General features: G+C 69.0%; 1 protein-coding gene across 1 annotated transcript in view; it reads left to right on the top strand.

The window, feature by feature from the left end:
* Positions 1-591, top strand: part of EMID1 (EMI domain containing 1) — a gene marked incomplete at its 5' end in the record, with an annotated part of 3,446 nt that overhangs the window by 2,762 nt on the left and 93 nt on the right. The window contains 3 exons of the mRNA XM_010192035.1: positions 155-224; positions 335-379; positions 501-577. Of these exons, the coding sequence (XP_010190337.1) occupies positions 155-224; positions 335-379; positions 501-577 (192 nt within the window). The remainder of the gene's footprint in view (positions 1-154; positions 225-334; positions 380-500; positions 578-591) is intronic.

The raw sequence follows: 591 nt of genomic DNA, 5'->3' as shown, positions 1-591 counted from the left end.
GCTGGGGACGGGCAGGCAGGGGACCCCAGTGGGCACCGAGCACCGTGTCCCTGCAGGGCTCATCCCTGTCCCATCCAGCCCAGCTCACACATTCCCAGTGCCCCATCCATGCCCCATTTGTCCCCTCATGTCCCATCCACTCCCCATGTCCCAGATCATCCCCTCCCCAGGGCAGCAAAGGTGAACGAGGCTACGTGGGACCCCCTGGGGAGAAGGGGGAACTGGTGAGTCCCTCGGGGTGGAGGGGCTGGGGGCTCTCCCTGGTGCCCCCCTCCCCATAGGCACCGGGGCTGGGGTCCTTCCAGCCTCATCCATGTGTTCCTCTCCTTCCCAGGGACCCCCCGGCTTGGACGGCCTCCCCGGTCCCACGGGGCCAGCGGTAGGGGCCCACCCTGAAGGTGCCCACCCTGAGCAACTCCCCGGGGGCTGCAGGGAAGGAGGGAGTGCAGCAGTGGGTGCAGGGGGGTGCTCCCCATCCACCTCACCCCCTCTCTCTGCAGGGACCAAGGGGCGAGCGCGGGATCCCAGGCAGCGCTGGCGAGAAGGGCGACCAGGTGAGCATCTCTGAAGGGATGGGGTCCCCAGGACCCC

Source organism: Mesitornis unicolor, unplaced genomic scaffold (genome assembly GCF_000695765.1).
Source record: "Mesitornis unicolor isolate BGI_N332 unplaced genomic scaffold, ASM69576v1 scaffold35639, whole genome shotgun sequence".
NCBI lineage: Eukaryota > Metazoa > Chordata > Aves > Mesitornithiformes > Mesitornithidae > Mesitornis > Mesitornis unicolor.
Note: the sequence above shows the minus strand (reverse complement) of the source record. Positions and strands in the feature narration are given on the sequence as shown.